Below are 23,275 nucleotides of genomic sequence, written 5' to 3'. Positions count from 1 at the left end.
TATTCCTTTCTTTAGTTGTTGTCTATCATTTTCATTTTATAGAAGTGATCAATCTCTGAATGGCAAAATGAACTTTCAGAAGTTTAACAGTAGAGTGGGTAAGTTATAAACAAACATCCCAGAAGTTTGGATATAAAAAGATCAAGGGAGAAATGTGTATCAGTAACAAAGACCACCTTCTCAAGACAGAGTTTTCCTCTGCTCCTTGCTTATTATAACTTAAAAAACAAAGAAGAGAAATATCCATTGCTGTCCTCATTTATCTTTAAAATGTTATCTTTATATATGATGTATATTTTAAATTGTAGCTAAGATTTATATTTTCAAATTCGATCAGTATCAATCTATTCATTGTACCTGAACTGGAATTTAAATAATGTTAGTTCTAATTACAGTCCACATTTATATTTCAAAATATCTAAAATTTAAACTGGCTGCATGGTAATTTAGAATTTGTAATTTTGTCAATGCACAAAGAAAATAACACCGGACATTGAAGTTCAGAATACAAACTTCATTACTGAATTGAAACTCCTTTGTTTAAGATCATTAGGCATATTTTAAATCTGTATTCACTCAGGGACATAACCTGAAGAAATGAATATAACTCTTCCATACAAAAAAGTAGTAAGTAGAGTTTTGACTTCACATAAAAAAAAATAGAAAACCCATTCATTGACCTTACCATTTCGCTGGTTCTGTCTAGTACATTATTCATCTTCACTATTTAGTCTATTTTACTACTCAGAAATCTGCTCAGGGGTCCAAGATGCTTATTCATGATTTGCCAGTCCTTAATTCAGTGCTTGGCATTTGGTTTCAAAGCCTTTCACCCAGTTTACAGATGGGAGCCTCCATAGGTAAAGTCTGTGAGTATAAAATTCCACTGGAATCTCAACCAGGATACTAGTTGTGCTAAACCCCGACTATTTGAATGTCCTCATTTTGTCCCTTTACTAACAGATGTGCCTTAGTTCTCATTAAGTTGGGCTCCAGCTTCCTGCACTCTATAATCTATATTTGTGCTTGAACCAACAAAAATCAAGGGTTCTTTGTTTTGTAGCTGCCATCTTCTCATCTATTTTAGATTCAGTCTGACTCCTGGTTTGCATTGACATAAGGTCCTACATTCCATTCCTAATTTCAGATTTGCCTGGGTCCAATTTGGCTTTTTATTTGCCTACTTTCAAGTGCACATCACGCTTGTAAAATGCCCTGAGTCCATCATTCTACTGCAAGTAGAGTTGATGAATACTTGATAATTCATAAAAACACAACACCTACATGATTGTGGGAGTGAATTGAGTTGATAGTTTGAAACTCTGTGGGTAATTTAGACATTTCAATGAATAAACTTTTAACTTTGAATGATGGAAGACTGAACCATATATTCAACAGGGTACATCAAACTATTTCCCAAGAGGTAAAAATTTCAGCTAGAGCTTTAAAATAAAATAAGCAATTTAGGAGAGTTCAATGCAAATACAATCAGATTTGTATATGAATGAATTACTTGTTTGTATTAAAACTTGCCATTGCCTGTGAGAAATATATGATCTCTGCTATTGCTCAATTTCCAGTTCTCAGTCTATTTCTGGCTGCTTTCATTTGTTTACCCTTTGTTTTCAGCCAAAACAAATTGCTTTCAGCTTCCAAATTTGCCCAACTTTTTAAAAAATCTGGTTGACTATTTTCTTGTTAAATAACGTTTTAAAAATGAAAACTGAAAGTCCAAAAAATTTTCATGGAAATTCGTACATTGTTTTTTCATAATACGCATTTTATGAGCCTTTTGAAGCTACTTCTTATCCATGGATGTCACAATTCTTTGCATGAAAATAAAATTAACTTTATTTGTTTTTCCATGAAATTTTAGAGTTACTTTTATATTTTCTGTCTCTTTTTGTATGAAAAAATCTAAGTCTCTCAATTCCAAATCTCCATCTACATCCCTCAGTTTTATTTGCTTGGCTACTGCCTTACCTTTCATGATCCCAGTCAAAATTCTCCCCCTCCTCCAATCTTATTCTCCAGATAGAAATGAACGCAAATTCCTGAAAGACCTGTGGTCATTCTGACATGCCGTCTGTACTTTGCTGTGTAAATAACAATACATAGACTTACCTCTCTTTGTAATTCATAACTAAATGTCGGTTCAATTTTTCTTAGTTATCTACTATTACTTAAACATCATAAATTGTGTGTAACCTTCATAACAGACTTTCAAAAAGAATGAGTTATAGATTGCAACACTTGCTCTCATAGTGGTCTAAAGCCATAAAAATAGTAGATTAGTAGACAGCACTCACAAAAAAATGGTAGAACAGGGTTTGTTTCTATGTCTGTCTCTGTTTCCCTGGGTATATTGATGGTAAGAAATGGGCATTTCCTTCTCAGAGTCCCTTGTCTACTTCTACTGTCCAGCCATCTATTAACAAAAACTACTGTAACATACAATAAAAATAATAAAATCTCATCAATAGCATATGAGTGTTCTTGAATAATACAGACAATTGAGAAATACATTTTAGGTTTTATATTTTCCCATTTTGCTCCTGAGTGGAACTCTAAAGTACACATCATTGTCCCATGATGCACGGCCTTCTCTAATCTTCCATCCCTACCGAATATCCTGCTATTTTCATGAGCTTCAATAGCTCTTTTTAAAGCGATAGTTTCTTTAAGAAAATAATTACAATGTAAATTGGTCTTCAACAAATTGTAAGGCACATTTTGGAATTAAATGCCTATACATGGAAGCTTTGTTTCCTGTTATGTTTAAAACCTTATGTAAGTTTAACCATAGCAATTCAATCCATGTACCTAGAAATATCATTCTTACTGTTGCTAATTAAGGTCCTACGGCACAAATTTATTAAAGGTATACGTTTGCATGGGATAATAATTGGGTCGATAATATTAAATTCATAGGCTCGTTATTTAATTGCAAGGGCAGATTATGAATACAGCATCTAAAATGTATTTTAATGAAAAACACTACATCCTGACCTAATCATATCAACCTTATGCTATCTAATTAAGGATGCAAAAAATCATTAGAGTTGCAAAATATTAGTTCCAGCTCCATCAGGCTGTGAGCTGCCCCTTCATGAATATATATTTTTTACACCATGATAAATAGTTAATGAGGTAAAAATGACAAAATTTGCATGTAGGCAAATTAGTTTAATAGAATGATGTCTTTTCTGACTACTGAAAGTGACCTTTTCCTTATAAAAAAAATAGATAAAATACTTTGAAATTATCATCTGCCTCTCTTGGAACAAATGACAAATTATATGTATGAACAATATAAAAATAATAAAATGCAATAATCCCAAATTCTCATCATACTGTAAATGTGTTCTGTGCATTTGCATTTATCAATTTAATAAAAGGAAATTAAGCATATTATAAAGTGTCCATTTATAGAGCAATTTTTATCCCAGATCATAAAAATGAGAAGCATGTGCTTAATAGCTAGCACTATGGCAAATGTCTAGCGCAAATTTTTAAAGAATTCTGGACTATTTACTTGAGATGCTTTTGCATCAAAATATCTATTCCACTCTTAATTTGGCATTTTAGATAATATATTATTGTTCTCAGTTAAACCAGTTTTATATCTAGAGATTAGTACATGCATTATCCAACAGAGAAACCTGTATTTCCTATTGAAACAAACTAAACAAGAAAATATAAGTCAACTTGAGAGAAATAATAGGCAAAACTTCATCATAAGGAATAGGAAGCACTCATGATACAAACACCCAGGCCATGAAGAGACATAACAAGTAAAAACATGTGCCATCCACTCAAGTTTGGGAATGTTTGCATTTGTTTAATAGTCTTAACAACAATAACTAGAAATAGAAGGTGACCTACAGTTTGTCAAATAAGTTTCCTAAGTATCTTTGACTCCCACTGCTGATGGAGGCTGTCTCTACATCTCGCAAAAGGCACAGCAGCCATTCATCTTGACACATGAGTTTCTGACAGTGGTCCAGCTGTATCTTAGACAAAATGTTTTACTGAAGGTCCCGATGCCTTTGATTAAATTGATAACAATTACTATTAAAAACTGTCATTTCTTAAGAAATCTACTCACAGTGTTAGACACTCAAGCATTGACTTCTTCTACTTAGAACATAATGTTACAAAGAAGGACAAATACTAAATTTCAAAATTCAAATACTTACAACATACTTTGATACTCCTAGCACTAACATAGTCTCTCTCCAACTCTCAATCTCTCTCCCTCTCCCTTTGCTCTCTCTCCTTGCTTGCTAGCAAAGAATTAGTAAAAGCACAAATACACAAATAATTTTGTATTACTCTGTTTTCTATTTTTAGGTGCTGTTGTTCAACCCAAACAATTTTACTATTCAACTTTAGATTGTTTCCAAATTCCTGAACTTCCATGCTGTAAAACAATGAAATAGGCCAGCGCCGCGGCTCACTAGGCTAATCCTCTGCCTGCAGCACTGGTACTCCGAGTTCTAGTCCCAGTTGGGGCACCAGTTCTGTCCTGGTTGTTCCTCTTCCTGTCCAGCTCTCTGCTGTGGCCTGGGAAAGCAGTGGGGAATGGCCCAAGTGCTTGGGCCCTGCACCTGCATGGGAGACCAGGAGGAAGTACCTGGCTCCTGGCTTTGGATTGGCGCAGCGCGTAGGCCATAGCGGCCATTTGGGGGGTGAACCAACCGAAGGAAGACCTTTCTCTGTCTCTCTCTCTCACTGTCTAACTCTATCTGTCAAATAAAAAAAAATGTACATTACAAAGTTATATATCAACTATCAAATAAACAATTAAAAAATATATATTGATTAAATTAACAATGGCCATGTGGGACTTTTTTAAACAGCTAATCTTTAAGTTTATTTCAGGAAGAGAAAAGGTTGACATATATTATATGTTCATTCTATGGGCAAACTAAACATGCTCATTAATTTACCCATTCATACACGTATTCCTTTGTGACTTGAATAGGTAGGCAGTAAATCAATGCTATATTCTAGAAATAAAGTTAAGACACCTAGGACATAAAGATGGATAAGCAGCTCTCTCATTGCACAAGGAAGTCTTAGTCTAGACAGAGACAGAAACAGGTAATTCTCCGATTGACTGCTAGAAGAATCACATTAAACAGGTGGTTTGGGCAAACAGGAAGCAGTTTTCCCTGGGTGGATGCCACAGAACATACACTGGAGTTGTGCCCTGGAATCTTGGCAGGTAGCATTCAAGGAGTTGGAAAGATGCCTCGCCAAACAGAAAAGAATGGGTGGGAATGTGAAGCATTAGGACATTCTTGGCAAATTATTCATATACTGTGTGGCTTCATCACATCTCGGTAAGAAGCCTGCTGGGTAGGAAGAAGTAGGAAAGACTGCAATATGAAGTGGCTGAAAAGCAATCAAGTCTGAAATGAGGTTCATCTAGCAAGAACAGGATCTAATGAAACCATTTACACAGCAATAAGAATTTTAGCTTTTATTCTCCATCTAGACCATGGAAAGTTATTGAGGTATTTTTGACAGAGAAATACAGGGTCACATTTGCAGTTTAGAAATAAAACTGTGACATAAGTTGAGTTTGCTACATGGACAGTGTGAAGATGGGGCAGAGTGAGATGGAAGACAGATAGAAGTTAGCAAAATATCACCACCGGTAGTTGCATATTGAAGGCCTGAATATAAAATAACACTTCAATAAATTCATGGATAATGGAATGAAAAGATAAGTTTGGGAGGTGCATTGTTTGCTGTATGAGTTAAGATGCCACTTGGGATGCCTGAATCCACATATCAGAGAGCCTGGGTTTTAGTCCTGACTCTGCTCCTGATCCCAGTTTCCTTCTAATGGCACCTTGTGAAGCAGCAGGTGATGGCTCAGGTCCCTGCCATCCATGTGGGAGACCCAGACTGGGTTCCTGGCTGTTGGCTCTCACCTGTCCCAACCTCAGCTGTTGCAACCTTTTCAGGGGCCAGCGAGCAGATACCAGATGTCACTTGGTCTCTCTCTCTCTTTCTCTCTCTGCCATTCAATAAATCAAATCAGTCAATATAAATTTTTTAAATGGCAATTTTGATGCAAATTTTTTGAAGTTCAGGAATTTTTTTCATAATGCACATTTTTTAAGACTCTCTCACTATGCAAATGGAATGAAGAATAGAAAATACTAAGAGCTGAATCAACAAGACTTCATAAAATAGAAGAAAAGTTTTGGATATAAGGAAAAATCTAGAAAAACTCAGTTGATAATTTTGTCATTCAGAGTGGATGAAAATACCACATACAGGATATGATAGGAGTGCAAATGTTATAATTTAATGATATAGGTGGGAAGCATGTGTTCACTACTTAATATACTGAAGTAGCTATGGTTGTATCTTCCTGGATTTTAGGCATCTTTGGGTCATCCATCTGGAGAATTAATCTTACTGGTTTATGTAGTTTGAAACTTGGAAGGGAGGTTAATTAACAACAACTGTATTTGAGAATCTTTAACAGGATGGAGGACAGTTTAAAATGAGGTGAACAAAAGGGCAGTGTGTAGAATAAAGAGCAGAATTTACCATGTACAAATAATGGAGATGAAGAAGAAATTTGTAAAGGGAATTACTAGAAGAGAATCCAGGGACTAACAGTCCATTACAGGAGGAAGTCAGTAAGAGTATTTTCTTCCTGTTTACTCTAAGCTAATCTAAAGCTGATGATCTCTTCACCTGTAAAAGTGCTGTCACTCGCTTATTTATATTTTTCCCAATCCTTGTGAAGTTTTGCCCATCACACATACAGCATGTCTAATAAATATATCTCAAAGAAAATAATAGTACCAAACTCTGAGAACCGTCTGGTTTAGTCTCATCACCTCAACAAATAATAACAAAATAATTTATTATTTTATATAGAACTAGAAGAGAAGAGTTGGGAGTTTCCAAACATGAAGAAATGACACTCGTTTAAGGAGATTGGCTTTCCATATTGTATACAGCTATTGAATTATTGTATTGTACAATATTAATATATATAATTTTGGACCAATTAAAAATAAACACCAAAAAACAATATAAAGTCAACTTTCTAAATTCATAAAATGGCAGCAAACACAATAGTAAGTACCTTCAAGAACAACATCAGGAAATTTGCCAACTTTCCTAATATGCTAGCAAGGGCAGATTTTTTTGTGCGTTGTCAAAAATCAAATGTATTTCAAACCAACTCACCTTCCTCCTTTCTCCATTGATTCCTCTCCACTGCTCAGATCTCTTCACTATATAACTTAGTTCCTGATTGGAAATTTCCAAATCATATGGCATAAAGAACTTGACTTCTTCACTGTGGATGCGCTGAAATGCATCTGATATCCATGAATCATTGTGCAACCTAAAAACAAAATTATATGTTAACTGTTCTTCTTTTCTCTAATAATGTTTACAAGAGTTAAGTAAGAATTATCCAACATATAGAATTGTGTCGCTCCCCCTCTTCGTGGAGGAGCAACACAGGACCCTGCGCTGTTCTTTTTGTCTGCTCGGCCCTCCCCGGGTTTGCTGCTGGTTCTTCCCGGGTTGGCTACTATCCCTTCCACCTCCGTGGAAGGGCAGTTCCCCCTGGCCGCATTCCCCACTTCCGCAGGGGAGCGGCACACCACCGGCCGGTTCTCTCGGGGGCTGCACGGGTTCCCTTAGATGTTCCCCATAGATGTTTCTGGTGCATGCCATCTCTCTCCTCCTTTATAGTCCTCCTCCGCCAATCCCAACTCGGCTGCCCACACGCCGAGTACGCTGCTCTCCTCCAATCAGGAGCAAGTCCTACAGTTAATTGGTTGAACTGGAGGCAGCTGTGCGGAAGCTGTTTACTTCTCTCCCAGCGCCATATTGTGGGAGAGCAGATGCATAGAATAAGTCTTAATTCCAGTAACAGTCTAGTCCGAGCTGCTCCCCACAGAATTGGACTTTCAAGATACTTAGACATCCCATAGATGTGCCTCCCCACATTTAAAATAGAAAACTGGAAGTATTTTATACCAATGATTAGGAAAATTATATGAGTTTTTTTTTAATTTTAAGTAGTTTAGATAATTAATAATAGAATGTATTGATTTCCCATAATAATGGCAGTCAGTTTCACATTTGCTGTGTTAGTTGACCTTACCTTAATCCTACCTTTTACATATCAATGTACTAAAGCACAAGATGTTTAGCTTACCTTCAGTAACAGGAAAGAATTTAAACTCAGACCAAACACCAAGTTCACTTCATTCTATCATACTGACTGTTCACTTAGTAACAGATATAAACTCTACTTCTCTCTCAATTCTTTCCAAAATAATGAAATAAATGTTTTTACATAACCACAGAATAATATCTTCCATTTGTCTCTTTTTTTCTGAGTATTGTATATTCATCACAATGAAAATAAAAACAAAACTGCCAGTCAGCTTAACTGATGGCCCAAGACAGGCCATATGGCCTGCTGCCATCTTGCAATGCAACTACTGTTCTAATGGCGCTTTGAGATTCTAGGTCTGCTGTTTGAATGATTTACCAGTTGCCTTGTTAAACAAGAACTAGTCTTTACCATTCTCTTAAGCTTGTTTAATGTAACATTCATCTTTTGTTTTAATGGTGGTAAGATTTAATGTAAGATTAAATTGCTGTCAATTTGCTTCCATAAACATTTTCTGTATGAAGATTTTAAGTGCAGGATTATCAACAATGCAATTAGCTTTGAATTAATTAGGGATCACAGTTCTGTTTCTACTGGTTTCTGTTCCTTTTGCCCAGAAAACTGTCTATCTTTTTGTTTTTCCTTCATTCTGTGTGAAAGAATAATTATGTGAACATCGAAGCATGGAACTGCAGGACAGTAAACAAATGTTTTAAAATAGAAGAAACTGGCACATTGAAAATGGAAAAATGTACAAAGATTAATTGCATTGTACTTTTATTTAAACATTTTTTCTTGTCATTTTGGGTGGCATTTTCCAGTGAAAAGTTCCATGATGGGTTGATAATTAGTCAATTTACCAACCTTTACTGGTTTTCAATATCTTTAACAACTCAATAAAACCAGTTAGTACAAGCAAGGAGTTAACTTTCTGTGACTGGTTAAGCAAAATAGAAATAATAAGTGAGATAATACAAATTCTGAAATAATTTTACTAATACAATCAGTCCAGAAGTACAATGTCTATCCAGAAGTGAATGTCCTTATGGAAAGAAGGATACTTTATTGTGCATATTATACAACATTGTACATATTTTTATTTTATTGTACATATTGTACATCTTTCTAACTTACTTCCACTTCTTTGGATCTCTTTAGAAAACTAAAGAGCCTGAAAGAATTGTAGGTGAGTTTCTGAAAAAAAAAAAAAAAAAGTAAAAATACTTCCAATTTTATAAACTGTGTGTTGTTGATATTGATGAGAAAGAGAGTAATAAATGGTGTATACAACATTACAGTCATTCAAAAAATACTTAGTTTAAGATTTTCATGAGAATGAAAATTATGAAAGTTCATTATTCTCAACTATGTCAGAAATAACACATATATACATTTTAAACTCATTTATCTCCTGTTTTGGAAGTGTGTATGTGAAAACATCAAATTGAATTATTTAAAATTAAAGATATTGGATCAAATTGAATGAAAAAAGAAGAAATAAAAGCAAAAATGGGAAAATTTTAATAATCAGTGAATCTAAGGACTTACAAATTAATTGCATGATTCTTACAATTTTTGTTAGAGTTATTTTTATTTATTTTATTTTATTTTATGTATTTATTTTTTTGACAGGCAGAGTGGACAGTGAGAGAGAGAGACAGAGAGAAAGGTCTTCCTTTGCCATTGGTTCACCCTCCAATGGCCGCCACGGCCGGTGTGCTGCAGCTGGCGCATCGCGCTGATCCGAAGGCAGGAGCCAGGTGCTTCTCCTGGTCTCCCATGGGGTGCAGGGCCCAAGCACTTGGGCCATCCTCCACTGCACTCCCTGGCCACAGCAGAGAGTGGACTGGAAGAGGGGCAACCGGGACAGAATCCAGCGCCCCGACCGGGACTAGAACCCGGCGTGCCAGCGCCACAAGGCGGAGGATTAGCCTAGTGAGCCGCGGCGCCGGCCAGAGTTATTTTTAATAAAAAGCTAAAATTTTATGATACTTGATGGAAATGTATGTCATAATATAGGGACTTTTACAAATCTGAATTTCTTTTAATAATACAACTACTCAATATGTCTGAAAATTTTATATTTTTAAATTATTTCCTCAAAATGTAATTAAAAGAGAAACTACATTCCACCTGTCCAGAAAGCCTTAGGCATTATTGTTTCTAGAAATAGGTCACATATGATGCCACAGGTTCTGATGATGGCCAATGAAACACAGTAATTTACAATGTCCTCTGCCCTGTGTCCTACATTTGCAGCAATTCACTGCTTGGTGAGTGGCAGAAGCTATTATGTTTGGTTCACATCTGAATGTGGGTCATTTACGGAAACCTAGTATATGACATTTCTTTTAAAGCTAAAAAGGACAAGTGTGAACATTTAGCTAATACACTCTTTTAAGGGTCATGAATGGATGGAATTTATAGATTTAAATAGTTCTAAATGCATACACATGAAGAAGAAGAAAGAAGCATAATTACTTATTTGCAACTCCAAAACTTACAAGTGAGTTTGGCAGTGTGACTTTCCATATAGTTGCTATGCTTTTGATTAAGGAGGAAAACTACTATTTACTGGTATAATCACATTAGAATGATGCAATAATGCAGGCATAGTTCTGAACATACAATAGTTAAACAGTCAAACTTCTTTTGACATAACCAGCATATGCTTGCTGAAATTCAATCTTAGTTTTTTATGTACTGAAATCCATATGTTCTTTAACAGAGTTGTTGAAAACTTTAAATGAAGTGAATGAAATGAAAGTGTTTTATACATGCAGGCATTTTCTGTGCATTGAAACCTTTGACTTCTCATCATGTTGTTTACTAGTGACTATAATTCAAGTGGCTTTGGTTTGATATAAAATTAAACAGAATAAAATGGAAATATAAATGAAGAAAAAAAGGAGAAAGAGAATAAAGAAAGCGAAAGGAAAAATCATTTAGAAAAGTGAGCACACAGTGGGACGTGGTTACAAATTCTCTCCCTTTCCTTTTCCTGGGACAGAGGTCACCACCCTTCAATTTGTGAGCAGTCTCAGGTGTGTGAGGTGTGAGTCGGCCTCTTCATTCACCCTCATTAAACTGTCACTCAGGAAACACATACACATGCATCTGCTGTGTAACAGGTGCTGGGAATACGAAGGGTGGTCACAATCAGAATGGGAGGGGTAAGATTAGGATTCCAGAGAGGAGCTTTGGAGACAAAGTGATGAAGAGAGCGGCGAGTGTCATGATGATGTGATGTGAGGAAGGCAGACCTGGGTCCACAGAGCTCATGTTGTTGAGACCAACAGGGAGCTATAACGTGGATTGAAGACCAGAAAGTAGACTGAAAGAGGAAAGAGGGTACATAAGAGGACTCATTGGGAAGTGAAAGAGTAAGTCGGGAGAGATGAGGGGATATTGGACAACAAAAGTCGCTTTGATGGAACTAGAAAAAATTCAGGAGTTAAGGCCTTTCCAGAACCTGCAAGTGGCAGATACAGGTGGCAGGAGAGGAAGAATTTGTGAGCAGCTGCCATCTTTCTCTTTTCTTCTTTCCTTCCTTCCCTCCCTCCTCCTTCATCTCTGTCCCTTCCTCTCTCTTCACTACTCTCTTTCTTTGGAATCTTATGAATGATCTTAGCAGTCAGTGAGATAGGGAGCCATGGGGGAAGAATTGATCTGGGAAACAGCCTTTCTTTTCAAAATGTCCATTTAAAGGTTCTTTTGGATTATGTATGGAGCTGCCAAAGTAAATTGAATTTTCTAAATTTTTGCCCTGAAACCGTCAACTTTCAATGAGTTAAATTTTAAAACAAAACAAAGATACCAAAGTCATACTGCAGTTGGAAATATACTAAGTAATCTTATTTAGTATAAATTACAATATACTAATAATAAATACATTTAGTATAAATTATAATATACTAAATAAATTTATTCTTAAGGAGCAGGTATTCTTTGTTACTCTCATATTGACAATAAAAATCAATAAAAGCAACTAATATTACTATTAATTGAGTAAGCCCCTGTAATACATATTTTATTTATATATGTGTGTACATATTTCATACATATTTTATATGTATTATTTAATACATAAAAATTATTATTTATTTTTTAAAGATTTATTTTGTTCATTTGAAAGGTAGAGTTACAGAGAAAGAGAGGGAGACACAGAAGATCTTCCATCTGGTTCACTCCCCAGATGGCTATAACAGGTGGGGCTGGGCCAGGGGGAAACTAGGAGCTAGGAGTTTTATCCAGATCTCCCACATGGGTGCATGGTCCAAGGACTTGGGCCATCTTCCGCTGTTTTCCCAGGTGCATTTGCAGGGAGCTGCATCTGAAGTAGAGCAGCAAGGGTTCAAACTGTTGTCCATATGGGATGCCAGCATCACAGGTGGCAGCTAATCCTGTTATGTCACAATGCCAGTGCCAAGACTAATTTTATTATCCACATAAAGAAGCAGAGTTGAAGGGGTAAAACCATTGCCTAAGGACTACACAGTTGGGAAGGGACAGAACTATGATTCAAGCCAAGTCTGCCTACATCCAGGAATGGAGCCATTACATCACATATATTCATTAGGGGAAAGATGACTATCTTTTTCACAATCTTAATCATTTTTAAATGTACATTGAAGTGATACTAAGAATATTCAAATTGTTGTGCAACAGTCTATAGAACTGCATATCTCAGAACTCTGAAACTCTAGCCAGCAAACACCAGTTCACCTTCCTGCCTGTCCTGGATAGCCACTTATCTACTCTTTGTTTCTATGATTTTGACTACTTCAGATACTTCATATGAGTGAACTCATGCAGATTTTGTCTGGCTCATTTCATCAAGCATAATGTCCTTGACACTCATTGATGTTGCTGCACATGACAGGATTTTCTCCCTTTTTAAAGCTACATAATATTCCATTGTATGTTGTACCACATTTTCTTTATCCATTCGTCTGTTGATGAACATGTAGGTTGCTTTCACCACTTGACTATCAGGAAAAAAGGTACCAGGAACCTAAGTGTGCAAAGTTATCTTTGACATCCTCCTTTTAATTATTTTATATATATAAAGATATGGAATTTCCATATGATATTTAGTAATTATGTGTTTAACTTTTTAAAGAATGTGTACATGGCTTTCCATAATGGCTGCTTCTTATACATTTGCAACCACAAGGCACAAGAGTACAACCCTCTGTATCTTTGTTACTTTCTGTTCTTTGGACAGTGGTGACACTGCTTGGTGGTAACTGATATCTTATTATGGTTTTGATCTGTATTTCTTTAGTAATTAGTGCTGTTGAGCATCTTTTCTTGTGCTACTTTTGTATCTCCTTCAGAGAAGTCGAGCAGTGTAGCACTTGAGATGCCACTGGGGATGCTGCATCCTTTATCAGAGTGTCTGAGTTTGAGTACCAGTGCTACTCCAGTTCCAGCTTCCTGTAACACATTCCCTGGAAGGTGTCAGGTGCTGATTCAAATCGTTGGATACATGCCACCCACACAGAACTGAAATGCGTTTCCAGCTCCTGGTTTTGGCTTGGCCCAGCATTGGCTATTGTGGCATTTGCAGGAATGAACCAAAACATGGGAGATTCTCTCTCAGTCTCTCTCTCTCTCTCTCTGCCTTTCAGATAGAATAAATAAAGGTATAATTTTTAGAGAAACATCTATTCAAGTTCTTTGTCCATTTTTGAATAGGGACATTTGTTCACTATTGGATAGTAGAAATTCCTCATTTATTCTGGATATTAACCTTTCATCATATACATGAATTTCAATTTTTCCTATTCTGTAGACTACCTCTTTATTCTATTTTCCTTGGACAGGAAAAAATGCTTAACTTTGAGGTAGCCCAATTTGATATTTTGGGTATTTTTTAAAGATTTATTTATTTTTCTTGAAAGTCAGAGTTACACAGAGAGAAAAGGAGAGGCAGAGACACAGAGAGAGGTCTTCATCTGCTGGTTCACTCCCCAGATGGCAGCAACGGCCGGAGCTGCGCTGATCTGAAGTGAGGAGCCAGGAGCTTCCTCCAGGTCTCCCACATGGGTGCAGGGGCCCAAGGACCTGGGCCACCTTACACTGGTTTTCCAGGCCATAGCAGAGAGCTGGATCAGAAGAGAGCAGCCGGGACCCAAACCATTGCCTGAGTGGGATTTTGACACTGCGGGCAGCAGCTTTATCCACAACACCACCATGCTGACCCCTATTTTGGATATTTTTATCTGTGCTTTTTAAAGTAGCTAATAAATCATTGCTAAGCACAATGTCATTAAGTGTGAAAGCCTTCTATGTGACTCCCATTATGTACATTCATATAGTATATGATGGAATAACTTTGAACCTAGACCTGGCAATTCTTTTTTTTTTAATTTTTTTTGACAGGCAGAGTGGACAGTGAGAGAGAGAGACAGACAGAGAGTAAGGTCTTCCTTTGCCGTTGGTTCACCCCCCAATGGCCGCTGCAGCCATTGCGCTGCGACCAGCATACCGCGCTTATCCAAAGCCAGGAGCCAGGTGCTTCTCCTGGTCTCCCATGGGGGTGCAGGGCCCAAGCACTTGGGCCATCCTCCACTGCACTCCCGGGCCATAGCAGAGAGCTGGACTGGAAGAGGAGCAACCAGGACAGAATGTGGCACCCCAACCGGGACTAGAACCCGGTGTGCCGGCGCCACAAGACTTGGCAATTCTGAGAGTATTGTGGATGCTAATAGTGTATCAATTAGGTTTAGGATTCTATTCTTTTTTTTTTTTGTAAATAAATTTTATTTACTTTATTTTTGTTTATTTGAAAGGCAGCGATACAGGGACAGACAGACAGGTTGATAGACAGGGACAGAGACAAGCAAACTGAGCTCTAATCCACTCCCCAAATACCCACAACAGCCAGAGTTGGACCAGATTGAAGCCAAGAGTCCAGAACTCCATCTGGGTCTTCCACCCAGATGGCAGGGACCCAAGTACTTGGGCCATCACCTGCTATGTCTCAAAATCTGCATCAGCAGGAAGCTGGATTAGAAGCAAAGCAGGGACTCAGATTCTGGCTCTCCCATATGTAATGCAGATATCCTAAGGCACCACATGCCTGCCCCAGGATTCTATTCTTTTGAGTGCCCCAAGAACCAGCTGTTACCTCTTTGAGGGTACTGACTCATTAGACTGTGTAGGTTTTTCTGTTTTAGGATCTGTCCCAGAGAAACTCATCCTGTAAAGAGAAAGTGAATCAGAAGAACTATGGTGGCACTTTCTCAAACTGAACTCATCTGTGAGGTCTTAGCCCCTGGGAAAGCACGGTAATGGTAAGAGGTCCTTGTCTTAGGATCAGTGTCAATGGCAAAGAAAACTACTAGGGAAACACTGAGCCTGGACTGCAGGCTGAGGCACCGCCTGCCATTGTGCAGTTGTAAAATGTCAGTTCCTCTGCAAGTGTGCCCAAGATCACTTAGGAACCCATCTGTGGTTTGGAGCATCTAAGCATGCCTCATATTAACCTACTTAACAGATCATTAAGGAGAAAAGACTACTTGGGGAGGAAGGGAGAGGATGGAGGTTGGGGGTAGTAGAAGTAAGATTTGGAAATCCCAAGTTAGAGCTGAAAATTGTCAAGAAGGGAATCAAAGTACATTCTGCATCTATGACATGCTTATCTCTTTCCATGGTTCTTTGGATATTTTTACATGTATTAACTAAACATTTTGCATTTCCCCTGCTATGTGCATCATTCTGGTACTTTTTAACTTTTCCTTCCACATTTCACTGTATTTGTTTAAGTTAGCTGTTGCCAAAAAGAGTCAAACTAAAACCTATTCACTTTGATAAGTCAAATCAAACACACATGAGGGTCATGTGTATATCTTTTTGCATATATTCACTATATTACAGCTTAAAGTTCAAAATGAGAAACATTTCATGACAAGTGTCATTTCAACATACAGCCTGCAAGTTTCATTTTATTTGGAAGTAGGAAGGGTGTCTCCATCATATGAGAATTTAATTTATTTCAATTAAATACATATAATTCAACAAGTACTTGCTGTGTTGCATTATATTTTAGGCACTTTCTTTAGTACAGAGGAAATAAGAATGAATTATAGAGCCAAAAATATACGCACTTTAGTCACCAGTTCAAGAACTTCATGCTATTTCACTAAATTATTTATTTTTCATTCTGGCTTGATTACCTACATAACATTCAAATGCATGATTAAGAGAATTCAACATATTATTTTCATGCACATGTTAGCCTCCTTAATTTGTGGCAAAAAACCAAAATAGTTGTTCAGTTTGTTTGCTCAGTTGTTTTGGTGATAAGAATGGTGAGAATTCTTCAGGTAGGGTTTAAGAAATTATGCAAAATACAGAGAGAAATGGGTGGATGGGGAGCAGGTTACAATGATCCAGACAGTTTAACTAACTATCATATTCACATATTTACATGAAAGCAGGAAAGAAAATGTCTTATCCCAATGACCTAAAATAAACCCAAACCAGGGATTTGGATTATGCCAACTAGACAATCTGTACCCTATCACTTTATCTGGGTAAATACATCTTCTTGACCCCCCACTTGCCACTGGCAAAACTCACATGCCCAGTTTCCCATCTTCTTTGCATTAAAGTAGAAGTTCAGTAGATTATTTTTTTTCATCCTATAGGTATCGGAAGTAAGCTAATTTACAAATTAAATTAACTATTTAGACAATAAAGATCACGTCAAACAATGTCCAGCTTCTCTCTGATCCAGCTATAGGTGGGGAGAGATGGGGTGGAAGCAGAGCATGCTATAAGCTAAAGAACAGGTGGAAGCAGAGCCAGCCTACAGCACAGGTTCAGTTTTCTGTGGGGTAGGGGGAAGGCACTGAAGGGCTTTCAGCAAATGGGCATTAGTGGCTGCATCTGGATCCTTTGCAATGAGCCATTTTCATTTCAATCACTTGGTTTCCTGGAGCTTACACCTAAAGTAGCTGGGTCCTTGAAATGGATCTATGGCTACGCAGCTTTCTCATAATGTGTCCATTTCTGTCCACCAATGAGTAGAATGATTATAAACCAAGTGACAACACCAGGGGATGAAGATTGTTTAGCTCTATATTAATTACATGAATTTTAGAGTTGTTCCTTCTACATGGTAAATAATATTTTGGCTTTACTAAAAACACTGTAAAGAAGATTAATTCAGAAAGTGGAGAATCTTTGATTATCTCATACATATTCCCTAGACAATGAATATGCTCATAATATCCTCATCAAAACCTGTCTTTAAATTATTTTAATCTAAATTAATTTTCCTAAGTAATAAATGACAGCAGCTAAAACTTATAAGGCTATTTGGAACTATTAAGTCAATGATTAAGAAGGCATAAGCACCCCCAAAAACTAATTAACTTGAGTACCAGTCTTTTAGATTTGTGTACAGCTTCCAGGAATATAGGAGCTTAAACAAATCTAATTGACATTTAAAGTGTGATTTCACATTCTCTGCATATTACAAAGAAATTTGTAAGCAGCCTGTAGATCTTTCATACCATTCAGATAAAGGACTTGGAATTAAATTATCCATAAGGTATCTGTGGAGGCTTTCTTTGGAAGGAATGTTGCAGAGTCAAACATCCCAAGAGTCATGAATGGACCACACAGACTCTCCCTTAGGCCAATACCTACATATGTTCATTTATAAGACTTTGGCCAAGAGACACATTTTGTAAAAAGAATCTCTAAAAAAAATAAGCTCACGTTTCTCATCACAATAAAAACACAAAATGATAAATTAAAATTACTTGAAATAAAATCCAGTAGGATAAAATGGCAAGACAATTCTTACCAAAAGATAATGACAACTTAAATAACAGAGCAGTGAAATAGATCTTGACACTTCTTACATAAAAACTTCTGCATGGTTTCTGGTAAATATTTTAAATAAAAAATTAAACTTTATAAAAATAAAAGTAAATAGTTTTAAAATTCTGGAAGGAGAAAGTATTTTTAAAATGTGGGTTATTTGAATAAGTCATAAAATGTTGAAAAGAACTACTACATGTGGATTTTGAATATCCATATTTAAAAACAAAAGATAAATTTTAAAGTTAATTAGAAAATAGAGAAAATATCTGTTATGATATGACAAAAGGGTTAGTACTGTCATGCATATAAAATTTACATAGTTGAGAATGAAAAGCATTTGAATATTCTGTACAGAGAAAAGCAAAAAGACACCTAAAAGTACACAAAACATGGCACTGTACAGCATAAAACAAATTGGATGCTAATCAAAAATTTTAAAAAAGGTCAATTCACAAAAATAAAGTGCAAAAGAAGTAATAAACATATTAAGAATATTCTGTAACTGATAAGCAATGGCATGTACATTTAGAAAAAGAATGACATTCTATTTCTTTTATTAGATTACAAAAGGGTAATACATGGGGTGAAAACAGTTTGATAAGTTCCTTCAGGTACTGCCATAGAAGTACAAGAACGTACACATTTTCTAGAAAGCAATTTTGCAATAGTTACCAAGTGTCTTAGAAACATCCCACTCAATGGACTAGTATTTCTGGGTCTTGAGGCTTCAGTTCAAAAGTAATTCCATATGTGGACAAGGTCTTGTGCCTGAAGATGTTCATAGAATGATTTATATGATACACAAAAATGTAGAATAACCTATTGTCCAGCAATAAAGAAATGTTTAAATATTTTATAAGATATTATAAGGCATAAAATATCCACATAGTTGGCAAAATATATAATAATTATCATATAATATAGATTAAAATCAATATATTTGCTGCTATTTGCTGAAATGGTTGGATTGAATTTCAACTTTGTAAAAATAAATATATTTGAAAAATAATTGAATAGAACAAATTTTAATGCTCTGTCTAGATGGTGAAATTATTAGTGTCTTCCGGCTTACTTGTTAATTTTTTGCAGTTTCAATCTTTTCCCAAATGATATATCTTCTTTCTAGAATAAGGAATTATAAAGAAAATTAATGCATTTCTGAAACTATAAAACCAGGCCCAAATAATTATACTCATCTCAACAGCTTCCTTGCACAAGGCAAGGATCTGATGTTCCAATGTACATTTCTACAGGAATTCTGGAAAGTGACATTATTTCTAGCAGAAATCCTTCAGCAAAAATTACTCAGGCTCTTGGAGGAATGAGAGCAAATCTGCCAACCTCAACAGGGTCCAAACTCAAGCTTGCGTAGCTAGTTGCCATGTGAAATTTCTGGTGTCCATAGTTAGACAAAATTCTCTAATGACAGCCAACACATGGCAGAGTTGGTCTCCTTTAATTCTCTCATAATGCTAGCAATGTCATCATCACTGTATTAATAATATGGATTCAGAGCCCAGAAAGACTCAGGGTTGTTAATTCAACATTTTCTTTAAGGACTCCAACTAGTATTTTGTTTAAGGATACCAACATAAATCAATCCGCAGAAATCTACATTGGCATTTTTCACCAAGATGAATTCTTACAACTTCTATGTCTCTTTCACTATTGTTATGCCAATGTAAAAGCAAACACACAGACATCCTACTTTGTTGACCTTCTGTGCATAGTGTTTGCTGCACAGAAGAACTGGGCTGCCAGCATCCCACCATTCCAGAGAAAGAAATTTTGTAAACAGCAGCAAGAAGTGAATATTCAGCTGACATGTTGGAGTGATTTTGTTAATTTTATGGAAAATACAGATATAGTCACTGTGGGAGATTACTCTATCATTATCCAGAGGAGTGGTAAACGCAGCTGCATCTACAATACAAGCAAACTCTGCTTGGGATAACTGAGCATGCCCAGTTCTGACAAGGCAGGTGAAGTGCGGAGGACAGACATTGGGCACTATTTTGAGGCACTGCACAACCCTTTTTATTTTCCCTGAACTTTTCCAGGACAGTTCCCTACCACATTTTGATAGTCCTTCAATCTTTGCATTCCCTTGACCGTTTCTCCATCCATTACTGAGCTACCTACTTCTGCTATCCTATCCACATGTTACTGTAAGAATTTTTCTGTTCTTTTTAGAGCAAATATCCAATTGCTTCAGGTAGCAAAAGACTAAATCTTAATTAATTAGTGCATTAATCCTATGCTCCCTTTTTCATACTTTACAAGCAACCTAGATAATAAAAATGTAGATCTAAGACCATGAATAACATGGGTTTAAATAGTCATTTTATTTTAAGTGAGAAGAAATGTATTTGTGTGGAAATAAATAATACACAATATTTTCTGATAATGTTTTAATCTTATAGCAGTCTTTAAACTGCACAAATGCCATTTTCTTTCTTTAAATCTTATGGAAAACTCCTGTCACTTTAAATAATAGATTTATTATTCATGTGCAGTCTTTTATAAAATCTACACATGTGTTATTTTTACCATGTTGTACAAGAAAATGTCTAAAATCTAGCAAGTGAACAACCTTGCCTGGGGTCACACAAGTTAGTATCCAAATGAAAACTGAATTATGGGGGAAGACTTCCTTCCCTTCCCCAGGAAAATAAGACGACATACAGTGCTTGTGACATGTTCATATGTAAACCAAGCCTATGTCTAAGCAATAAATATCCCCTAGAGAATGAGGCAGTTTGATTAAATCCATGTAAGAAACCCAGAGGCTGCATCAGGGAATCATCTGTCTACTGAAGGAAGACTTGAGCATTGAGTTCACCTCCCATTTCACAGGAGATAATAATGGCTGTTACCTGCAAACTCCTGCAGCACCTTGCAGCAAACCTCCAAGCACTGGATTCACGTTCACCTTCACTTCTTCCCCAGTCACACCAACAGACAAGATCAGTTTCTGAAGTCCAAGCTTAACTGCACCTGTGCTCTATCTGATGTCTTCAGAGGCCTCATTCAATTATCCTCTTATTTAGATATTTTCAGTATTGCCTTGCTCTTTAGAATTTTCATCTTTGCAAAGAAATATATGCCTATCATACCCATCTATTAAAACCACTCTTTTAAACACGTCTTTTTATAAATCACTTTCCATTTACAACATAGTTCTGTGAATAAAAAAGGCAGAAGGTACTGACTCTACATGCTCATTCCTTGCTCGGATAGATCACATCAATTAGCCTATTTCCTGCAAGGTAATCAAACTCAAGGCTACTCAAGTCCAAAGAGCATAATGATAACTTTGAGCTCTCTGAACTCATCTCTTTAACTTCTTATTCCATATTTTCTCTTATGAATATCAAAGATATCTCAAGGTCTACATGAATAGAAACTTAGCTCATCACTTATACTTTTTATCTAACACCTATCTCTGAAAGTACTTCAGTTACCCCTCTTTTCCAGCCAACTCCAAAATCAGATTATGCTAAATACTACTCCTTCATCTTCAAACAACATCTGCCCACAAGTTCTATTCTGTCCCTGAACTACTTCATAAATATACCCCAACTTTCTCTTTCTGGTGCCATTCTGATTAGCTAAGGGTTATGACACTCCTCATCTAGATGTCAATTCCTGCTTCTATTATTGCTGCCGTTGAATTCACTTTCTTTTATATTGGTAATGTGGTCTTTCTAAGTCGAAATTATTTTAAATCCTCCAATGCTTTCATTTTATCTGATATTCAAGTCAATTATCATCTGGTCCTTGGCTACATTTCTGACTTCATCTTGGTCAACTGCTATTTCTCCCTATTCTATATACTAGCCATATCAAAACACTTTTGATTTGCCAAATGTTGTGCAGTATTTCTCAAGGCTGTATGGTTTTATAAATCTCCTTCCTTTTGCCTGAAAACACATTTGGTTTGTGTTTCTTCTAGCTAAATTATTACAGCTTCAAAGATGACTCAAGAGTAGTATTTCCACTGAAGTCTGGGTACTGCCCCACTTCTCCAAACCTGTGCTGCAGATCCTTTTCTCTATCCTTCCAGACAACCTGTGTTGATCTTCTCCTAGCCCAGCACTTAAAAAACTGTGGTAAGACACCTAACGTGAGAGGTTTCTATTATTTTGATTAATATAAAAAGAACAGATTTCATATATTCCATAGGTATACTTCCAAGAAGACAACACTTATCTCTCTCTTCTCCCAACATCCCTCCCTCTCTTCTCTTGCTCCATAAGTTTTTACAAAGATGTAATTTGAATCTACTCTATGTTCACAGACTTAATTCACACACACTCATAATATACAAGAAAAGTAGAAAACCATAGTTCTACAGGAGTATATACAAAGGCTAAAAATGACAATCAGATTATAAAATGTCCATTTCATTCATATATATTTCTTGTAATCTGTATTAACTGCCACATATTGGAGAAAACATACAATATTTGTCTTTTTGAGACTGGCTTATTTCACTAAGCATAATCATTTCCACTTGCATCCATTTTGTTGCAAAAGACAGAATTCTATTCTTTTATATGTCTGAGTAGTATTCTACAGTGTATTTATACCACATTTTCTTTATCCAGTCATCAGTTGATAGACATCTTGGTTGGTTCCATGCTTTAGCTATTGTGAATTGAGCTGTAATAAAAATGGGGGTACAAATACCTCTTTCACATGCTGATTTCATTTTGTTCAGGTAAATTCTCAAGAGTTGGATGGCCTGGTCATATGGTAAATTTTTTTTTCAGATTTCTGAGGAATCTCTATACTGTCTTCCATAAAGGTTGTGCTTACATTCCCACCAGGAGTGGATTAGGGTACCTTTAGCTCACATCCCTGCCAGCATTTATTGATTTTTGATTTTTGGGTGAGTGTTTTAACAATTTTAAGTTCATAGTACAATCCTGTTATCCATACACATAATGTTGTACAGCAGATCTCTAGGACTTAATCATCTTACACAGTAAAACTGTATTACTGTTTAAAGGCAGTCCAAAATCTCCTCCTCATTTTGGCCCTTGGAAATTACTATTCTACTCTGTTTCTGAGCTGATACTTTTGATACATCACCTAATTGGAATCATGAAGTATTTATACTTCTGTGACTGGCTTATTTCACTTAATATAAGGTCTTCAAGTTTCATCTACATTGCCATATATTTCAAGATTTTTTTCTGTTATTGGCTGAATAATATTCTAATATATATATATATATATGTATATTAGAACAATATT

The 23,275-nt window shown here is 36.2% G+C and overlaps 1 protein-coding gene across 1 annotated transcript in view; it reads right to left on the bottom strand.

The window, feature by feature from the left end:
- LOC100356714 (uncharacterized) overlaps positions 1 to 23,275 on the bottom strand; it is a 365,960-nt gene that overhangs the window by 77,557 nt on the left and 265,128 nt on the right. The window contains exon 19 of the mRNA XM_051855131.2: positions 7,225 to 7,384. Coding sequence (XP_051711091.2) covers positions 7,225 to 7,384 — 160 coding nt within the window. The remainder of the gene's footprint in view (positions 1 to 7,224; positions 7,385 to 23,275) is intronic.

The sequence above is a fragment of the Oryctolagus cuniculus genome, chromosome 5 (genome assembly GCF_964237555.1).
Source record: "Oryctolagus cuniculus chromosome 5, mOryCun1.1, whole genome shotgun sequence".
NCBI classification, from domain to species: domain Eukaryota; kingdom Metazoa; phylum Chordata; class Mammalia; order Lagomorpha; family Leporidae; genus Oryctolagus; species Oryctolagus cuniculus.
Note: the sequence above shows the minus strand (reverse complement) of the source record. Positions and strands in the feature narration are given on the sequence as shown.